We start from the raw sequence: 15,598 nt of genomic DNA, 5'->3' as shown, positions 1-15,598 counted from the left end.
CTCCCTGCCACCCCTCCCCTTCCCGCCCCCCAACTCTCGCGAGATCCTCGCCGGCCCCGCCTCGTCTCACGAAACTCTCGCGAGATCCGCGCAGACCCCGCCCCGCCCAACTCTCGCGAGATCTGGCGCCGGCCCCGCCCCTTCCTGCTATGGCCGCGGCCTCAGCGCTCCCCTCACGATGCACTCGGACGATGTGAGTTCCCCCCGCGGGCTCGGTCCGGCCCGCGCCGCAGCGACGGGAGCCCCCGATCCCCCCCCTCGCCCCCTCCTCTCACCCTCCATCCCCGCAGCCAGTCGCTGCCCGCCCCTCGCACTCCGCACGGGGCGCGGCGCATCCCCAGCACGTGGCTGGGGGTGGAGGGGGGCGTGTGGCCTTGTCCCCAGCCCCGGGGGTGGGAAGGACGGGCTGGGGGGACCTTCACCCCCCCTGGAGCCCGTCAGTGTCTGGGGAGGGCGTGGACAGACCCAGGGACACCAAGCTGAGGGGTGACACTCTCCCCTTATAGAGCTTGTTATCAGCAGCGGGGAGGGATGCAGAACAAGGAGGGGTGACCCCAAGCTTTTGGGGTGTCCCCACACCCGCGTTAGAGCTTGTCACCAGCCCCAGGGGGGCAGGCAGAAGGGGGAGCAATCTTTTGGGGGAGACCCTTACCCCCATTATCATCAGTATCCTGGGAGGGCAGACAGGCCCAGGGACACCAAGCTTTGGGGTGATCCTCACCCCTTACGGAGCTCGCCCCCAGTCCCAGGGGGAGGGATGCAGAACAAGGAGGGTAGACCCCAAGCTTTGTGGGGAGACCCTCACCCCCCTTAGAGCCTGTCACCATCCTGGGGGGAACCAGCTGTGCCAGAGGGGAATCCTAAGCTTTGTGGGGACTCCCACACCCGCTAGAGCCTGTCCCCTGGGCAGGCACCAGAGATACTGGACAGGGGACTCCCGTGTTTGGGGGGGACCCTCACCCCCATTAGAGCATGTCAGCATCTGCCTCTAGGCGGGGAGCCGGGGGGAGGACTAGATCTGCTAAAGGGGGGGGACCCTGGGCCACATCACCCAGTCTTTGTCCCCACAGGTTGTCTGGGACACACTGGGGAACCGGCAGTTCTGCTCCTACAAGATAACGTGAGTTTCAGGGATGTTTGGGCTGCTTCCACAGGGAGAGGAGCGGGAGGGAGGGATGTGGGTGCTCATGGGGCTACAGGGGATGGGGTGGGATGGGCAGAGGATACAGGAGGGTGCTCCTGCCCTTCCCCTTCCATCTCACCTCTTGTCTTTCCAGGACAAAAACCCAGAACTTCTGCCGCAATGAGTACAACCTGACGGGTTTGTGCAACCGTTCCTCCTGCCCGCTGGCCAACAGCCAGTACGCCACCATCAGGGAGGAGAAGGGTGAGAGCTACAAGCCCTGCTGGAAGGCATCCTGGCTCCCAGTGCTTCCCCACTCTTGGCGACATGCTCCTACCCTTCTCCTGGATTGCATTCCTCTCTTTAGGTCGGTGTTACCTGTACATGAAGACAATCGAGCGGGCACCTTTCCCCCGTCGGCTCTGGGAGCGGGTGAGTTAAGGACAGCAGACTACTCTTACTGCAGCCAGAGGCAGGGAGTGACGGGACGGATTTGCTCCCACTTTCCTGCTGCTCCTTAGCTCAGCCCTTTCCCCTTCCTGCCCTCCCAGGTCCTGCTAAACAAGAACTATGAGAAAGCCCTGGAGCAGATAGATGAGAACCTCATCTACTGGCCACGCTTCATCAGACACAAGTGCAAGCAGCGGTTTACCAAGATCACACAGTACCTCATCCGCATCCGGAAGCTGACGCTGAAGCGACAGTGAGTGACAGGACCAGGAGCAGCTCCCTCGGGCCTCTGTCTGTCCACCCTGGAGGTGTTCCAGGCCAGGCTGGATGGGACTTGGAGCCCCTGATCCAGTGGGAAGTGTCCCTGCCCAAAACAGGGTGTTGGAACTGGATGGGCTTTGAGGTCCTTTCCAACCCAAACCTTCCAAGCATCAAAGCCATGCTCACTGGCTTTACACAGAGCCTTTCTGCAGCTCCAGTGCCTCTAGCTGTTTTCCCAAGGCTTTGGCAGGCTTGTAAATAAACATGGCTGTGATGGATTTAACTGCAGCATTATAAATGCACTTAGCTAATTGCAGGCACATTCCTAATGACACAACTGCTGGCTGTTGCCCCAAATGAGTGTTTGCTTGTCTGCTGCCTGAGTGCTGACAGATTCACTAGTGAGTGCTTGTTGTTCCTGCAGGAGGAAGATTGTTCCTTTACGAAGGAAGATTGAAAGGCGAGAGAAGAGGAGAGAGGTAAGACCGCTCTTTCATGTCATCTCCTGTCTGTTGCTTCTGTCCCACGCATCCTTCAAACCACTGACACAGCTCCTCTCTACTCCGTTAGGAGAAAGCCCTGATTGCCGCTCAGCTGGATAACGCCATCGAGAAGGAATTACTGGAAAGACTGAAACAGGATACAGTAAGGATCCCTGTCTTCAGAGCATAGTGGGAAAACTGCATCCTGCTGATTCTCCAGGGAGAGACATGGGCATTGGTGTGGAATAGAAGCACCAGCCATGTAGGAGGGGTCAGGGGTGACTGCATACTGCCCTTCTTTACCAGCTTTATATATATATATAATTTTTATATATAATGGACTGGAGAATTTATTTCCCCAAATATAGAGTCCCTTGTTTTCTGTGTAGCAGCACCTACTTCTGAAATAGGGAAGGGGCCAAGCCACAGAGTTCAAGGCTGGTTTCATGCTGCCCCTGTGCCACTCACAGGCTTCAGGTGGCCCTGCCTTTCTCCTGTGACTGATCAGAAATCCACATCTTCCCTTCCAGTATGGAGACATTTACAACTTCCCCATTCATGCCTTTGACAAAGCCCTGCAGCAGCAAGAAGTCGACAGCGAGAGCGAGTCCGATGCAGAGAAGGAAGAAGACGACGGGGAGGTAATGCTTTCAGCCCCAGCACCACACTTCTCTGACCTGGTGTGGTAGCTCCAAGTCACCCACGCTCGGGGCAGTGAATATCAGAGTGAGAAGAGATGAGGAGAGGTTGTTATGACCCAAGAAAAGGTATTTAAAGGGTTGTAAAGGTTCCCTCAGGCTAAATACCCTTGAGTGAACACAGTGTGTGTGAGCAGCGGTGGCCTCGAGGGCCCTTTCATCACAAGCTGTGATGCTGCGTTGTGCTCAGTGTACGCCTACCAATTTCTGACTTTGTTCCTTACAGGACGCAGATAAAAGGGAGTTTGTGGAAGCAGATGACAGTGACCTCAGTGACTTTGAGGTAGGTGAAGCACCAAGAATGACCCGTCAGGTTAAGATGTTTGAAAGTAACCCCCACTCTTGTGGTATTTCTATGATGGGATGAGGCCATGGAATCATGTTTGTGGAATAGGATACAGCCAGGCTGCACTGCATCCACACCCCAGCTCCTCTGGATACACAGCTGGGGGCTAGGAATGATAAAATGGAATTGGATACATGAGAGAATTCTGCAGAAACGGGTGGTTTGGTTACCCAGCGTGCTTTGACATCCCTCTTATCTTTCCCAGGACATGGATAAGATGGAGACAAGTAGTGAAGAGGAGCAGGAAGAAGAAGTAGAGAAGAAAGCCTCTCACTCCAAATCTAAAGGGAAAACTCCCCTGAAAGGACCAGCCAGAAAAAAACGTCCCTACATCGAGATAGAGTACGAAAAAGAAACAGAGCCAGCCACCAAAACAAAAGCAACCTGAACTGCCATTTTGTACCAAATGACAGGACTTCAGATCCACCACCAAAACTCCTTCCAGCTTCTGCCACTCTGTGTAGGACCCTGAATAATTACTCCTTTCCGTACTCCAGACTAATAATTTTTGTTAAGATAAGAAGGCTTCCTGGCCCAACCCCAGGCAATTGCAGCAGGTTTGTACAACTCCTGCAGGAAGTGCAGTGAGAAGCAAGAAGACTCCCCACCTTCTCTACCCAACCAGGCTCGGCTCCGACCACGCTCCAGGAAGGAACCTGGACTGGGCAGCAGTGTCACTTGCTTCAAAAGCTGGAGAAGCCCACAGGTGGCTAGGTGAGCGCACATCTTGTTTTGGGGATGTGCTGGTCTAATAGGGATGGGATAAGAGAGACAGTAACTTTAAATAAATAAAAAAGTTTTATAAAAAAGTTTTATGGTACAAAATGCACAGTGAGAATTGGTCAGTCATGGCTCACGTGTTCTCTTGCACTTTCCTGATGCATTCTCGGACACGGTTCTCCTCACAACTGCTGTAGACACCTTCCAGCAGGACCTAGAATGAGAAAAGCATGGACACCTGTCAATATGCATCATGTCCCTTATCAATTAAGTCAAGCCGTAATTTGAAGGTGATGAAAAATGGTGCTTTCAAAATACTTTTGAACCAATGAAGCTCTTTGGTTCCTTGACCGAGGGGGAAGGGATGGGAGATGAAGCAGGGTAGGGTCCCCAGCTCACCTTCACTTGCCCTTCCGAGCAGCGATCCAGCAGGATGAGGCAGTCTGTGGCCCCCTGGAGCAAGGCAGCTTTTACCGGCTCAGGCGTTGGACCTTGGCCAGTGTGTACATCCCAGATCATCTTCAGGAGGGCTTTGAGGAGCACAGGGAGTCTACACGGCATCCTGCAAAGGGAAATGACAACTGTGCCTTCCTCTAAACCCTCTTTGCAAGCCAGGGGAAAGCACAGCCCCGCGTGACAGTTTCTGGAAGCCAGGGAGGAGCTGCCTGTTGCCACTGATGTGGGGAGCAGGGCTGTAGCTGGCATAAGGCAGCAACAGCTTCAGTGATGAGGCTGAGGAAGCTGCCTTGTTCACATGGTTTAGTTTTTAGCCCAGCTGATGCTCCTAAAACAGGCAGAAATCAGGTCAAAATGAGCACCTGGCTTAGATTTTGTAGCAGGTGTTTCAGCAAAGCAGTAATGCCAGTGATTCCCTCCTGTGACAGATTCTCCCTTGAGATTTCAGGGCCTGTTCCTCAAGGAACAGTAACTTTGGCTCTGGGAGAGGAACAGCATTCAGGATATGCCCTCTACAGCATCTTTCACTCCCAGACCTGTACCTGGGCCAAGCGTGCTCTATGGTGCATTGCAGTGTCTCCAGGATTCCCAGCCGAGCTTCTTCCTCTGGGCCATCACAGACTTCCAGATAGCCCAGGATAACTCGCTCCAGCCTCTTCAGGTGCCGCACGATCAGGATGCCAAGCCTGCTGACACAAAGAAATACTGAGGAAGGAGATACAGAGCAGGAGCCTGCAGGGCTGTGGTCTCTGCTCCCACCTCTGCACAAAGGCAGGCAGGGTCCTGGCGTACACCCTGCGCAGCGCGAGGCGATGCTCTGCCTCCATGTGGGTCAGCACGAGCTGCAGCACCGCGTCACAGGAGGAGGTTGGCCTGGGCTGCTTCTGCTGCCGCTGGGCCTTCTCCAGGATTGGCAGCAAGTCCAGCAGGCACAGCAGTACAGCCTGGTTTGGAGAGAGACAGCAAATCTGGGCAAGCCTGCTGGTGTTCTCTTCAAAAAACCAAGAACTCCAACCCTCTGACCACCCAGAGCTGCTGCAGTTCACCTGACAGACCCAGCTGCTTCTGCAGTACAAAACAGACAATGAGGGGCTGGAAGTGTGTCCAGAGGGGGGCAACAGGGCTGGAGTCCAGGGGTTCTGGGAGCCACTGAGGGACCTGGGGCTGTTCAGCCTGGAGAAGAGGAGACTGAGGGGAGACCTCATCGCTCTCTGCAGCTCCTGGAAAGGAGCTTGTGGTGAGGTGGATGCTGGGCTCCTTTCCCAAGTAACACGGGATGGGATGAGAGGAAATGATCTCAAGTTGCATCAGGGGAGGTTTAGACTGGATGTTGAGAAAAACTTCTTTACTGACAGAGTGGTGAAGCACTGGACCAGGCTGCCCAGGGCAGTGGAGTCTCCACTCCCGGAGGGGATCAGAGAACGTGTAGACATGGCACTCTGGGACATGTTTTTTGCTATTTTCCCCAAATCTACTGAGTTGCTCAGTGTCTTGGCAAAACCATCACAGAATAACAGCCTGAGCGGACGGTCTGCAAGGAAACAGGTTCTGCCTCCCCATGCCTTAAGCTGCCATCCCTCACGCAGGTGATACGCAATACCACGTAGCAGATCAAACATAAGTTCTTACCTGGATGAGTGGGGCCTCCCGTGAATAGAGGTGGTTGTACAGGGCATGGTACACAACCTGAGCCCTGTTGAACTGGCACAGGTCCGCAGCTGGCTGCAACAACAAAACAGAATGTTATTGCTGTGTAACTTCATAAAAAAGAACAGCCTGCATAACCTCAGGTCTTATTAAAACAAGCCCCACCCACACCAGCATTAGGAACGCTGCTGAGAAGAAAGTGGGAGCAGGTGTTGGAGTAAGCACAGGTTAAACCCTGTCACACACACAGAAGCAGCCAATTCCCTTCACCTCTCCAGCTGCTGTTTTCCTGTTCCACTGGCATTAACTTTAACAATCTGCTCTGCAAACTGCTGTTGAGCCACTCTGCGAATCAGCTGAGTTCAAAAGGAGGCAAAGCCATTCTTTGCCTCACATGAATAATATTTAAACACACAGGGATAGTTTGGAGAACACAGCAGAACTGTGAGGTTAGCAGCAGAAGCAGGATGTCAGGAATCCTAGCAGGTGTCCAGTCCACCCTTCCTTCAAACAACACCCAGAAAGGGATCCAATTTCTCAAATCCCTTACCACGTTGAGGATGATATGATGGAGGCAGCGCACACCGAGGATTTTGTTCTCCTCCCTGTAGTCGTCAGAGATGAGCAGTGACGGTGGGAGGACACGCTCCAGGTAATGGCTGAGCCAGGGTCGTGTGACTCGAAGCAGCGTCCAGGAGAACACGAACTTCGTGGCAGGGTTGCGCTTCCAATTGTCTCTAGGAACACAAACGTAGGCTCAGCAAATGCTGGAACCAAGGAATGCTCATCTACATATTTGGGTCTCAGCATGACAGTGAGTTCTGATCAATTCCTCCCCTTCTATCACTGGGGATACAGCGTTCAGTTCTAGAGATCTCAGGACAGGAAGGACATGGATCTGCTGGAGCAATTCCAGAGATCACGGAGATGATATGAGAGCTGGAGCACCTCCCATACAAGGACAGGCTGAGAGAGTTGGGGTTGTTCAGCCTGGAGAAAAGAAGGCTCCAGGGAGACCTTAGAGCAACTTCCAGCACGGAAAGGGGCTCCAGGAAAGCTGAGGAGGGACTCTGGATCAGGGAGGACAGGGACAGGATGAGGAGGAATGGTTTTCAGCTGAAAGAGGGGAGATTGAGATGAGATCTTGGGCAGAAACTTTTTGCTGAGGGTGGGGAGGCCCTGGCCCAGGTTGCCCACGTAAGTGGTGGCTGCCCCAGTTTCCAGGTTTTCCTAGACAAAGACCAGTCAAACACACCACCCTCTCCATCCTTGCCCTCCCCTTCCTACTCACTTGGTCAGCTCCTGTTTCAGGAGCCCCATCACTACTGCAAATCTTCCCTCCTCATCTTCACTCTTTCCCCGAAGGAATTCAGCCTCTGACTCACAATCTGCAGCCTGAACCAGCAACGCCAGCACCTCCTGTGCCACTGCCCGTGACCTCGCGTTCGTCCAGGGCCTCTCTGCAATGTGCGTGGCAGCAAAGATATAGACGTGTGCCACCACACGGCACAGGACTGGACCTACCACGGGGACACCCAGAGACTCCTGGCTCTTGGCAGCTTCCAGCTTCACAAGGAGGTGCAGGAACACGGAGCCAACATCCCCCGCTCTCTCAGCCGCAGCAGCATTCGCACTGTCCTTAGCGGGGAGATCCACCGAGTCCTGCTCCTGCTTTGGGGGTGCTGCATACGCGTTCAGCGCCGCCACCAACCCCCCCAGCGTGCTGGGGCTCAGCCCTCCGAGGAGCCACTGGCAGCTCGCAGCCTCCACCAGCGCTCCCAGGTCTCGGACGATGCCTGGTGAGCCGGGCCCCTCGCAGAGGAGCTGCCGGAGCTGCAGGAGGACTCGCTCGGCTGGGGGCACCGCGAGGGGCGGCTGCTCCCCCTCTCCAGGCCCCTCCAGCCTCAGGGCCCGCACGAGGCCGCTGAGCTCCGTGGCCGCTCCAGGGCCGACCCCGTCTCCCTCAGGGCCCCCAGCCGCCTTCATGGCCGCTCCCCGTCCTCAGGGCCGCCTCCCCGGCTCCGAATTCCCCCTCGCACCCCGCGACTCCCGCTCCGCTCTGTGGCGGCGCCGCTGGACGAGGACAAACACCCACGCAGCTCCTCTTTCTCCACCACTTCCGCACTGGCCGCGCCGCTGTCGCAAAACTCCGCCCTTGCCGTAAAGGCAGCCGCAGACCGGGGCGTGGCTAAACGCGAATAAATTAGCATTAGTAATGAGCTCCGGCTGGGGGAAAGAAAGAGCGATTTTGCGCGCGGAGATGGATAAAAAGTAGTTGTGAGAGCGGGATACGTTGGTGAAAAATATATTATGATGATAGATTGGAAAAAGTGTAATGGTTTTTGTCATCTCCCTGACCTAGAGATATGTGGCACAGGGTGGGGTTCGAGCCCGCCCAAAATAGCTCTTGATCCTTCCGGTTCAATAGCGCATGATGAGTGGGGTTTCACGCGGCTGCGTGACGGGTGCGCCCTCAGTTACGACATGGCGCCTCATCCCTTCTGAGCGCCCGGGAGGTCGGTGATAGCCGCCCTGCGTCCCGTTTATGAAAGCATAACGAAAAAAAATTGGCATTAGGTGTCGATGAGAAGGGGTTTTTTAGTTTCATGTAACGTTTTTCCAGTCACTGGGAGGTCGCTGTAAAGTCTCCTCAGAGCCTTCTCTTCTCTAGGCTCAACAACCCCAACTCTCCCAGCCTGTCCTCACACAGGAGGTTCTCCAGCCCTCAGATCATCCTTGTAGCCTCCTCTGGACCCGTTCCAACACTCCATCTCCTTCTCATGTTGAGGATTCCAGAACTGGACACAACCCTCCAGCTGAAATCTCCCAAGAGAGGAGCAGAGGGGACAATCCCCTCCCTCCCTGCTGTTCACGCTGCTCTGGATGCAGCCCAGGACACAGTTGGGTTTCTGGGCTGTGAGCACACGTTGCCGGCTCATGTTGAGCTTCTCATCGACCAGCACCCCAAGTCCTTCTCCTCAGGGCTGCTCCCATCACATCATCCCCTATCCTTACTTAGACCGCAGATTGCCCTGACCCAGCTGTAGGACCTTGGCCTTGTTGAACCTCATGAGGTTCTCCCATCCCCACTTCTCCAGCCTGTCCAGGTCCCTCTGGATGACACCCCATCCTCCTGGTGTGCCAACTGCCCCACTCAGCTTGGTGTCATCTGCAAACTTGCTGAGGCTGCCCTCGATCTCGCTGTCTCTATCGTTGATGAAGATATTTAACCAGCACTGGTCCCAGTATGGACCCCTGAGGGACATCACTTGTCACGGATCTTGGACTTTGAGCCATTGACCACTACTCTCTGAATATGTTGTCCGTTTAATTGTTGTTTTACACCAAACCGTATGCCTGCTTCCCATTCCTTGTGGGAATCAGGTACAAAAATACTCTGTGTGGCAAAAGAGGAGGAAGGAAAGGGGTGGGGACACAGCACCCACCTGGGGGCTGCAGCATTCCCAGTTGTCTGGTTGCCAGCCGGGAGCGTAAAAACCCCCATAAACCCCCAGAGCGAAGCAAGTTGAAAATCCCAACTTGGAAATCCCAAATCCTTTAAAATGGTGTCCTTTGGGATGAGCTGTTCAACCCCCGGGATGTGTGGGTCCAAGCAATACCAGGCACTGCCCAATCCCTGGGATGCATGAGTCGAGGCGATGCCAGGACTATTTGATCCCCTGAGATGTGCGAGTCCGGGTGATGCTGAATTGTTTGATTCCCCCACAACGCACGGGTCACACTGGGAACTGTTTGACCCCACGGGATGTGTGGATCCAGGTGATGCCAGGCGTGTTTGATGCCCCAGGATGTGCAGGCCCAGGCGATGCCAGGGACCATTCAGTCACCTAGGATGCGCAAGTCCAAGCGACACAGGGAACTGCTTGATCTCCTGGGATGCACGGATTCAGGTGATGCCGGGCTTGGGCATCGCCAGGGAGCCACGGTCCAGCGATGGCTCAGGCAGGATCTCTCCGGGGAGCAGCAGGGATGCTCACACCAGCTCATCCAGCAGCATGCCGATGCCGGCACGGGACTGTGCCGGACCTGCCATGGGTTTGTTGCACATGGGGCAGACGCAGCGCACCTCCAGCCACTTCACCAGGCACCTGCGGGGCAGGGAGATGGGTGGGATGCACACCTACGTCTGGAAAATCCCCCTCTCCGCGCCTGGGAGCTGTACTCACTTTCTGTGGAAGCCGTGCTGGCACGGCAGCACCCCCAGCTCCTCCTTCACTTTAAAATCCTCCAGGCAAACGGCACAGGTCTGCTGCAGGGTGGGGAGGGAGACGGGGGGTGAGGACGGGTGCACGGAACCCCAGCGCGACCTCAAAGCCCATCCAATTCCACCCCCTTCCATGGGCAGGGACACCTCCCACTGGATCAGGGGCTCCAAACCCCATCCAGCCTGGCCTTGAACCCCTCCAGGGATGGGGCAGCCACCCCTGCTCTGGGCAACCTGGGCCAGGGCCTCCCCACCCTCACAGCATAACATTCCTGCCTAAATTCTCATCTCAATCTCCCCTCTCACAGCTAAAATCCATTCCCCCTCATTCTATCCCTGCCCTCCCTGATCCAGAGCCCCTCCCCCAGCTTCCCTGGAGCCCCTTTCAGCACTGGAAGCTGCTCTAAGGTCTCCCTGGAGCCTTCTTTTCTCCAGGCTGAACAATCCCAACTCTCTCAGCCTGGCCTCTTATGGGAGGTGCTCCAGCCCTTGGCTCATCTCCGTGGCCTCCTCTGGATTTGCTCCAACAGATTGGAGCCACCTTCCACTGCGTGGAGCAGAGGGGACGTGCCCCAGAGCATCATTCCCATTAGCTCCATCCCAACTCCATCCCAACCCTGAGGAGGTACCACTCACCCCGTGCACGTTCAGCCTTCGGGCATCACCTTTCAAAACCACCTGACAGAGAAAAAGAGGCAAAGGATTAACAGCACAGAATCATAGAATGATTTGGGTAGGAAAGGACCTCAAAGCCCATCCAATTCCACCCCCTGCCATGGGCAGGGACACCTCCCACTGGATCAGGGGCTCCAAGCCCCATCCAACCTGGCCTTGAACCCCTCCAGGGATGGGGCAGCCACCACTGCTCTGAAACCAGGGATACAGGAGGCACCCAGCTGAGAGGAGCAGCATCAGCCCTCACTGTATCCCCACCCACCTATTCCCATTTCCCACTGTGGATCCATGCAGGGAACAACCACGGATTTTACCTCCTTGTACCCAAACCTCTCGCTCTGAGCCTGGTGCCGCAGTTTGCTGGAGAGGGAGAGAAGAAGGCACGGTCAGTTTTACAGCATCCTCAAAGGTCATATCTAAACGGTGTGGCCACAAATATTCAGCATGCACTTAAAATAAGGGGAATGCACCGTTCTCAACCAGGATTTGATGATAAGCAGGAGCACCACAAGGCCGTGCCCCAGACAGAGCCGTACCACGGGGCCCCGCGTTGCCGCCAGTGCCGGCAGGAATTGGCAGCGGGGAGCGATAAGAGCCGGCCGCCCCGATTGTTTGCCTTAGGAAGTTGTTCTCGGTGCAGGAAGTGTTGTATTTCCAGCACTCGCCTGTCGGCAGCTCCCAGCCCCACTGTGACCTTGGCTCGGGTGAATGAAGAGTCCAAGAAAGAGCATAGCAACCCAGCAAGACATGGATGGGGAGATGGGGACAACTCGTATAGAGCTTCTCCCCCAGCCCAGGCACTGAGGCCGCTTCTGTCATTCCAAAAGTGGCTGAGAGACGCATGGGACATTGGCGGAGCCAGAGCATCCCACAGGGAACAACTGAGCCGCCCTGCAGGAACGCCAGCTGCTGCCTTGGCTTTGGGTTTAAAAATAGCCCTCCCTGAATGGTGAGTGTAATGTAAAGACACATCCTTTCCCGTGCAGCACCGCTCCTTCCCTGCCCAACACAATGCATCCCTCTGCCTGGTCCCCTGAAAAACAAGAGCCCCTTCCTGCGCTTCCTGCCCTGCTCCAGCCACAAGGACCGTGATTGCGCCCGACCCCAGATCCTCAGGGCAGCTCCTTGGGGCTCCCATGTTGTGGGACAAAAGAACAGGGTGCTGGGAAGGGCAGGGGCTGCCCTGGGGATGCTAACCTATCACCACGTCCCCCTGCTCACCTGATGAAGTAGCAGCAGAAGATGAGGCTGAGCACAAAGACAAAGATGCCAGTGCCAAAAATGACCATGTAGATGTTCAGTGGCAGATCCTGGAATGTGATAGGAGGCATCGTGCAGGGTTTAGTGATGTAAATCCACCCCAGACTGCAGGAGAACCCTTCAGGGAGGAGGAGAAAAGTCAGCAGTTTGAATGGAAGAAGGGGGAAAAAGAGGTGAAGAAGATGTGCTGTGGGAGCAGAGAGAGCCTGGGCTGACTCCATGCCCTCTGGAGTTTGCAGAGTGGGCAGAAACCAACGCCAAGACACCATTTCCTGGCCTGTAAGTTGGAGATTCCCTCTTAAAGCAGCTCAGTGTGGTCAGGCAGCAGACACCGCTGCGTTTCTACAGCCGTGAAATCCTTCTCCATCAGCACAAACGCACCCCAGGCAGAGTCCCAGCCTGGGAGAAAAGGAGGCCCTGTGCTTCCATCTCCAGAGAAACACATGGAGGCTGGAAGGGGATTTAGGGAAGGACAGAGCAAAAGAAGAGCTTGAAAAAACAAGAACAGTTGGCATCTGTCATTGCTGTGTGGGAGCCAGAAGTGGCAAGCAGCTGGTTAGTCCTCAACGCTGAGAAGCTGTGCAGGAGCACGTTTGGCACCATAGAGGCTGAATCCCTTTTCCCAGTGAAACCGTGGATGCCAGCACACATCAGCCACACGTCAGCACACCTGGGCCACGGTGCAGCTGACAGCACGGAGGGAACGAGGAGAAGGGTGTCACACAGAGCTGATGACACCTCAGGACATCCCCACCAAACCAAGGAGGGGAAGGCAGGGAAATCCCAGACCCAGTGCAGCTGCCTCTGCTGGGCGCTGATGCAAAGTCAGGCTCTGGCTCTAAACCACAAGTCTTGCGTCTTGAAATTGTGATGACCCCACAAGAGCTGGAGTTTTGATTCCTCACAGCTCTCACTCAGATGGGACTTCAAAGGAGAGCAGCCCCCAACCCCATCTGTGCTCCATGGGGTGTCTCCCCCTGCCCCTTCCCCTCAGCGCCCTCTGTTCCTGCGCTCTGTTCCTCATCACAAAGCTCCCACAGGAACACTTCTGGGTTTAATTACAGCCCACTAAACTCCTCCGCCTGTTTCTCATGAGAGGATGGAATTTGCCCTCCATCACAGAAATGAAGAGAGCGAGCAGCAGAAACCTCTGCACAAATGGTGAGATCCCAGGTCTGGTCTGTCTGGTTTCCTCCCTGTCTAACAAAGCAGCATTTCCAGCGTGGTGAATGCAGGAGGCTGAGCAGACCTTGCCTGACAAAAGTGATATTACGCTGTCAGAGAGCTCAGCGCTCTTCCAAGCTTCAAATGACTGAGCAATCCTGGTATGGCCAGCACAGGGCTGGGAGAGGGAGTGTTGGAGGCCAGTCTCTTGGGGCCACATGGCTCCAACCTCCCTTCTCCAAGCAGAAGCAGCAAAGATGCAATCAGCCCACTGGGGCTAAGAGTTTTTTTTCCTCCCCTTCCAACCCAGACAGTTCCCTGGCAGATTTAAATGCTGAGCTGGCCTAAACCCCCATGCTGGAAGCTGCAGACAGACACGGTTGAGATAGCAAATAGGCTGATCCCAGCCCTGCTCCCCTCGCCCCAAACCCTTCACCATGATTTAAACATCACAACCCCTCTATGCAACCTGGCCGACACCTCAGTGAATGCAAAGCCTCCTGCTCCAGCAACACGGCACGGTTTGGCTCTCTGGAATCAGCAATTTGCAGTATTTCCCAGTGAGTTTGCAGTATTCTCTAGTATTTCAAGTCAGGATAAACACAAGATTCCACCCGTACTGTGCAGGCACTGGGTTTTTTGCTGAGCGGAGCTTCTCCCGCACCCCAATTCTAGTGCAGTAAAACAAATGGAAAACTCAACAGGTCATTAAATAAAACCATTCTTTCTCCTCCCCCACAAAAGTGGTGGGCTTTGCATCAGAAAATTGAATGCAGCTTCCATATAATTTTTGCTGTGATGCTGGAACAGGCTTCCTGCAGAAGCTGCCCCCGAGCCAAGCATTTTCCCTGGGGAATAACCAGCTCCCCTCCAGATAAAGTTACCTGGCTCATACCTGGTGACTGCCAATCCCCTGAACCTCCTGAGTGACAGGAGGAAAATCTGATGCAAGAGAGGAGCTGGAATGCCAAGGCAATATGGTATCTGCTGTCCGTGAAGGTATTTAGGTTGCAAATATGATTTCTTTACTGGGTCTCAGACTTATTCACACCAATTCAGTTCTAACAGCAATTTTGCAGGACTCTGCTGATTTAAATATTTGTGAGCTTGGGACTTAAAGCCAAAATGTACAAGTCCGATGCCCATGGCTCCTCTCCTGAACCCACGTCCTGGCCTTTGAACAAGGACAGACTCTGTTCTCAGTTCCTTGGGAAGCTGTGGCTGCTCAGAGCCTCCAAGGGCAAAGTCTCTCTTATTTAGGATGTTTTTTTTTTTTAATGCAGCCGGGTTAAAGAAATGAGGAGCAGCTTCTTGCACCCCACCTGATGGAACTCACCACACGTCCAGGGCCGAGTGTCTGCAGGAGCAGCGGCTTCTCCTCCCAAGAGCTGCACAAGAACACACGAGGTATGCGTTAGGGCAGAGGAAGCCACTGCTTGCATTATATTTAGCTTCAAAGGCTGTAACCCTTTCATAAATTCAGCCAACCCAGTCTTTGTTGCTCAGGCAGGGCTTTGAGGGTGGAATTCCCAGCACAGCTTCTCGACTACTTAGTCATAAAAATAAACCACTTCTCATTTAGCCCCAAACCCTTCACATGAACAAACTCGGTTCCGCATTCCCGAGAATTCCTTACGGCAAATGGGAGAGCGTGGAGCCAGGGCTCGGTCTGGGGTCCTTTAAAATGAAGTTTATTGCACTTCTATGGACCCGTGGAAGAGGGGTTCATTGCAACGAAGAGGAAGGAGAGTAAACTCGCTTAGGAATTGGTTTTGTTGCTGGAAGCAGAGCTCGACCAAGCCCTGGGCTCCCCTCTCTCCATCCCAGGGATGGGGTCCTGCTCCCTCCTTCCCCAGCAGGAGATGCTGGATGGAAAGAGCAGGGACCGGCTGGGAGGAGAAGCCTTCCCAAGCCCTGCGGAGAGGCTGAAGGGATGTGCCATGGGAAGGAAGAAGGGGAGCTGGACCCCATCCCAGCCGCCTCCTCCCCAGATTTCCCCCCCGGACCCCGCTCTCACCGCGGCACCGCTGGGAGGGCATCCAGGAGCGGCTCCTCCGGGCCATGGCCAGCAGCAGGGCTGGGATGGGATGG

At 55.0% G+C, this 15,598-nt stretch overlaps 3 protein-coding genes and 1 non-coding gene across 5 annotated transcripts; 2 read left to right on the top strand and 2 right to left on the bottom strand.

The window, feature by feature from the left end:
• Positions 1-126: 126 nt before the first annotated feature.
• Positions 127-4,205, top strand: MAK16 (MAK16 homolog). The gene is made up of 10 exons (XM_069877635.1): positions 127-193; positions 1,071-1,120; positions 1,278-1,387; positions 1,491-1,555; positions 1,675-1,826; positions 2,259-2,313; positions 2,405-2,479; positions 2,847-2,957; positions 3,241-3,297; positions 3,566-4,205. Exons 1-10 carry the CDS (start codon positions 179-181, stop codon positions 3,746-3,748), a joined length of 873 nt encoding a protein of 290 aa, XP_069733736.1. The 5' UTR covers positions 127-178; the 3' UTR covers positions 3,749-4,205.
• Positions 4,140-8,251, bottom strand: TTI2 (TELO2 interacting protein 2). Of its 2 annotated transcripts, XM_069877604.1 has the most exons (7): positions 7,475-8,246; positions 6,734-6,920; positions 6,166-6,258; positions 5,296-5,480; positions 5,079-5,222; positions 4,480-4,642; positions 4,140-4,294 (listed from the first exon to the last, which is right to left on the bottom strand). In XM_069877604.1, the coding sequence occupies exons 1-7, from the start codon at positions 8,167-8,169 to the stop codon at positions 4,214-4,216; spliced, it is 1,548 nt and encodes a 515-aa protein (XP_069733705.1). In that variant the 5' UTR covers positions 8,170-8,246; the 3' UTR covers positions 4,140-4,213. The 2 variants fall into 2 exon arrangements, 1 of the variants encoding a protein (XP_069733705.1); XR_011339177.1 differs by lacking the exon at positions 4,140-4,294 and having other exon boundaries at positions 4,505-4,642; positions 5,079-5,241; positions 7,475-8,251.
• A 342-nt stretch (positions 8,252-8,593) lies between these two features.
• On the top strand, positions 8,594-8,690 carry LOC138731663 (small nucleolar RNA U13). Its single transcript, XR_011339186.1, has one exon. It is a non-coding gene; the product is annotated as a small nucleolar RNA U13 (small nucleolar RNA).
• An 808-nt stretch (positions 8,691-9,498) lies between these two features.
• Positions 9,499-15,598, bottom strand: RNF122 (ring finger protein 122). The gene is made up of 7 exons (XM_069877658.1): positions 15,525-15,598; positions 14,844-14,895; positions 12,305-12,461; positions 11,398-11,443; positions 11,045-11,086; positions 10,371-10,453; positions 9,499-10,292 (listed from the first exon to the last, which is right to left on the bottom strand). Exons 3-7 carry the CDS (start codon positions 12,412-12,414, stop codon positions 10,178-10,180), a joined length of 396 nt encoding a protein of 131 aa, XP_069733759.1. The 5' UTR covers positions 12,415-12,461; positions 14,844-14,895; positions 15,525-15,598; the 3' UTR covers positions 9,499-10,177.

Source organism: Phaenicophaeus curvirostris, chromosome 27, assembly GCF_032191515.1.
Source record: "Phaenicophaeus curvirostris isolate KB17595 chromosome 27, BPBGC_Pcur_1.0, whole genome shotgun sequence".
Taxonomy (NCBI): Eukaryota; Metazoa; Chordata; class Aves; order Cuculiformes; family Cuculidae; genus Phaenicophaeus; species Phaenicophaeus curvirostris.
The sequence above is the reverse complement of the archived record's forward strand: the minus strand, read 5'-3'. Positions and strand labels throughout refer to the sequence as shown.

Excerpts from the sequence above, each read along its gene's own strand:
- RNF122 (XM_069877658.1), bottom strand. The coding sequence starts at position 12,414 with ATGCCTCCTATCACATTCCAGGATCTGCCACTGAACATCTACATGGTC. Across the intron at positions 11,444-12,304 it reads TTCTGCTGCTACTTCATCAG|CAAACTGCGGCACCAGGCTC; the intron begins GTGAGCAGGGGG and ends CTCCCTCTCCAG. Across the intron at positions 10,454-11,044 it reads GAAGGCTGAACGTGCACGGG|CAGACCTGTGCCGTTTGCCT; the intron begins GTGAGTGGTACC and ends CCCACCCTGCAG.
- TTI2 (XM_069877604.1), bottom strand. The coding sequence starts at position 8,169 with ATGAAGGCGGCTGGGGGCCCTGAGGGAGACGGGGTCGGCCCTGGAGCG. Across the intron at positions 5,223-5,295 it reads CTGCCTGCCTTTGTGCAGAG|GCTTGGCATCCTGATCGTGC; the intron begins GTGGGAGCAGAG and ends TTGTGTCAGCAG. Across the intron at positions 4,295-4,479 it reads GCTCGGAAGGGCAAGTGAAG|GTCCTGCTGGAAGGTGTCTA; the intron begins GTGAGCTGGGGA and ends TTCTCATTCTAG.
- MAK16 (XM_069877635.1), top strand. Across the intron at positions 1,388-1,490 it reads CACCATCAGGGAGGAGAAGG|GTCGGTGTTACCTGTACATG; the intron begins GTGAGAGCTACA and ends TCCTCTCTTTAG. Across the intron at positions 3,298-3,565 it reads GTGACCTCAGTGACTTTGAG|GACATGGATAAGATGGAGAC; the intron begins GTAGGTGAAGCA and ends TATCTTTCCCAG.